We start from the raw sequence: 2,869 nt of genomic DNA on the forward strand, positions 1-2,869 counted from the left end.
AATCTGCCTCCTGGTATGTTGAAGTACCAATAGTTTGCATCCAGTCATTTAATAAAATGTTCTACGCTTATGGGAATATATAAGAATTATGCTAAAATTTGTAGTCACCAATCTGTCGTTACTATATTTTAAATTGACAAACTGGATCTCGACGTTCCTTTTCCTTTTTAGTGCGATTGCAATCGCGGATCGTGACCTGGCCGGACCGGAACTAAAAATAGCTTGGCTTCGAATTTTGATGGCGAAGGACGGAGAACATGTACATGGACTGAGACGTGCGGAGGAGTAGCGGTGGATGTGGAACAGCTCTCATTGATTAACATGACACAGATGCGCCGCATGACGCAAGTCAGCTGGGCGGGGCGGAGGATGTGGAATTTGGGGGTTACACATATTTATGTTACCATGCATAACTACTTTAATAATGTAAGATTATGCACTTGAAAATGAAATGAAAAATAACGAACATCTTTCCTTCCTCTAAATGTCTTTCTTTTCTTTATTAAATCCTGCGTTAATCTGTTTTCCTGTTGTAAAGCGGGGGTGGTCTGATATGGTTCTTCTGTGTTTGACTTTCTCTAGCGTGGGGGGGTAACCAATTAAAAATCTGTGGGGTCCAGATAAAGAAGGTCATCAATCCCTAAAGGTCCAGAGATATTTTTAATTAGAATCTGTAACATTAAACAGAATTTAACAATAAAATAAAATGAGGTTTTTATGCATCCATGTTTACATTGACTAAATAAAAAACTATTTTCAAAATTTTTCCATTTGAATATCTAAAGTGTTTTTTGAAGTAGAGATCAACAATCGTATGGACAATTTCTTGACTCTCATATTTTATGAAACACCTGAGCTGACCGTTTGTTTTTATTTTATTTTTTTCTGCCTTAATGAGAGCAGTGGGCTTTATGCTGCCCTGCAAGGCTTTAAACCTGGGTTTGAATGGAGACAAAGCCATTCTAAAGCCATTCCAGGCTCATTGGTGAGCTCATATATTCCCAAAAACTAAGACCGTTTGTTTAAATGATTGGATGCAAACTATTGGTACTTCAACATACCAGGAAGCAGATTTCTCATTTCCATCAAAATATTTATTTTATACTAAGAGGCTTAAAAGTTTAATCAAATCCAGTCAAAATTTCTAAGAGCGCATCTCACCACTTCAAAAGAAACTTCTCATCTCAGGCCTGGATGAAGAGATGCTGAGTTTGGAAGCAGAAAACAAACATAGTTCATATAAACCATGGATGATGCTAGTTATCCCTGTTACAAAAATCCACAACAAAAAGAAAATATTTGGGCAGAAACTGAACATATGCTGGCTGGATGATGGTGGGGAGTTTTTAAATTTATCATATTAAATTCAGCGTTCATTTCCACATGTTTTGCTCCTGAATTTAATAATAATATCTCCCATTCTCTCCTTGAGTATCCAAGGAAGTCGGAGCGGAGCAAGATGGGAGGAGCAGCGGAGGCTGTAGGCTTTGCTTTGCACAGGCGGTCTGCATCAGAGCAGGGCGGAGACGGAGGATGTGGGATTAGACACCGCCGTCTGACAACATGCGGTAATTTATAAATGTTTTAAATCAGGTTGGGTCCATATTACCCAGCAAGTGGGTCCGGATCTGGTCCGCTAATCCATGACCTCTGCTCTAGTGGTACAGAGTTTTTCCGTTTTGTGGAGCGAGTTGCTGCTGTTTTTACTCTTTGCATCATTTTCTTCTGTTACTGAAGCATTTTTTTTATTTGCAACATTTTTCTGTTGCATTTTTATGTCTTTTTTATGTGTGGTTGCTTGTTTTGTTCATTTTTGGAGCTCAATTTATTGTTTACTGTGTGTCAGAAGTTCCAGCTGACATTTTTTGTGGTTGATTGAGATCTAAAACATCTTTTTCCAAACATTTAAGTTTGAACAGAAAGTTTGGAAACAGACCTGCTGATGTCCTGGCAGTCAGGATGCCGCATGTCGTCGTAGAAAACTCCCTCGAAGAAAAAGAAGGCTGATCTGAAAAGGTCCTGGAAGCAAAAATATTGAAAACGTGATCTCGACCAGGCCCTTCGGCTGCAGGTGCATGATGGGAAATGTGCTGTGGCGGCTGCAGGCTTACCTTGCAGATGAAGTCCGGAGCCAAGTCTGGCGTGTTGCTAAACTCGCCGCACACCTGCAGGTCGCTGACGCAGAAGATGGCGTCTCGGAGCTCGGCCAGGGTTTGGGAGCCTCTCATCAGCAGCGTCACATGAGGTCGCATGTAGTTAAACTGGCAGGGGGGTTAAAATCAAAGGTCAGCTCCACAGATGAAAACACTCAGGAGGAAAAAAACGCGGTGAAGATTGGAGGCACTTTGACAACTTTAAAACGGGGAGATCAAAACTCACTTTATCAAAGTTCACAGGGAAGTAGATGTTAATGGAAAGGATGAGCTCCCCCTCGGGGACCATGTCAGCCTCTGACTCTGGTGCCCTTCCAATAGTTTGACGGTCCTGGAAATCATTCAGGGAAACAATTAATGGACACATCGGTCGCCTTCTCACCACCAGAATGCTGTATGTCAGTAGATGTTTTAGAAAAGCAGTGCTGATGTTTTTAACCAGCCTTTATTCGTTCTCCCACTGAGCCACACTGGAAAAACAATCTAGAAATAAGTAAAAAAATTCCTTAAATTAAGTGCATCTATCCTTAATTTGAGTAGGTACATGAGATAGCTTGCCAACGTAATGAGTATTTTTACTCTTAAAATAAGATAATTAGATAATATGCACTTTAAATAAGGCAATGCAATTTTGTTTTGTAATTTTAAGTGTAAATTGTCTTGTTCCATTGTCAAAATGTCTGTTTTACATCCTTAAAACCACTCATACTTAGAAC

At 40.0% G+C, this 2,869-nt stretch overlaps 1 protein-coding gene across 1 annotated transcript in view; it reads right to left on the minus strand.

Moving 5' to 3' along the window:
* Positions 1–1,936: 1,936 nt before the first annotated feature.
* Positions 1,937–2,869, minus strand: part of LOC107097996 (snRNA-activating protein complex subunit 3-like) — a gene marked incomplete at its 3' end in the record, with an annotated part of 6,391 nt that continues 5,458 nt past the window's right edge. The window contains exons 4-6 of the mRNA XM_015395416.1: positions 2,380–2,484; positions 2,112–2,261; positions 1,937–2,019 (exon numbers count right to left, since the gene is read on the minus strand). Of these exons, the coding sequence (XP_015250902.1) occupies positions 1,937–2,019; positions 2,112–2,261; positions 2,380–2,484 (338 nt within the window). The remainder of the gene's footprint in view (positions 2,020–2,111; positions 2,262–2,379; positions 2,485–2,869) is intronic.

This window comes from Cyprinodon variegatus, unplaced genomic scaffold (assembly GCF_000732505.1).
Source record: "Cyprinodon variegatus isolate N-32 unplaced genomic scaffold, C_variegatus-1.0 Scaffold740, whole genome shotgun sequence".
Lineage (NCBI taxonomy): Eukaryota > Metazoa > Chordata > Actinopteri > Cyprinodontiformes > Cyprinodontidae > Cyprinodon > Cyprinodon variegatus.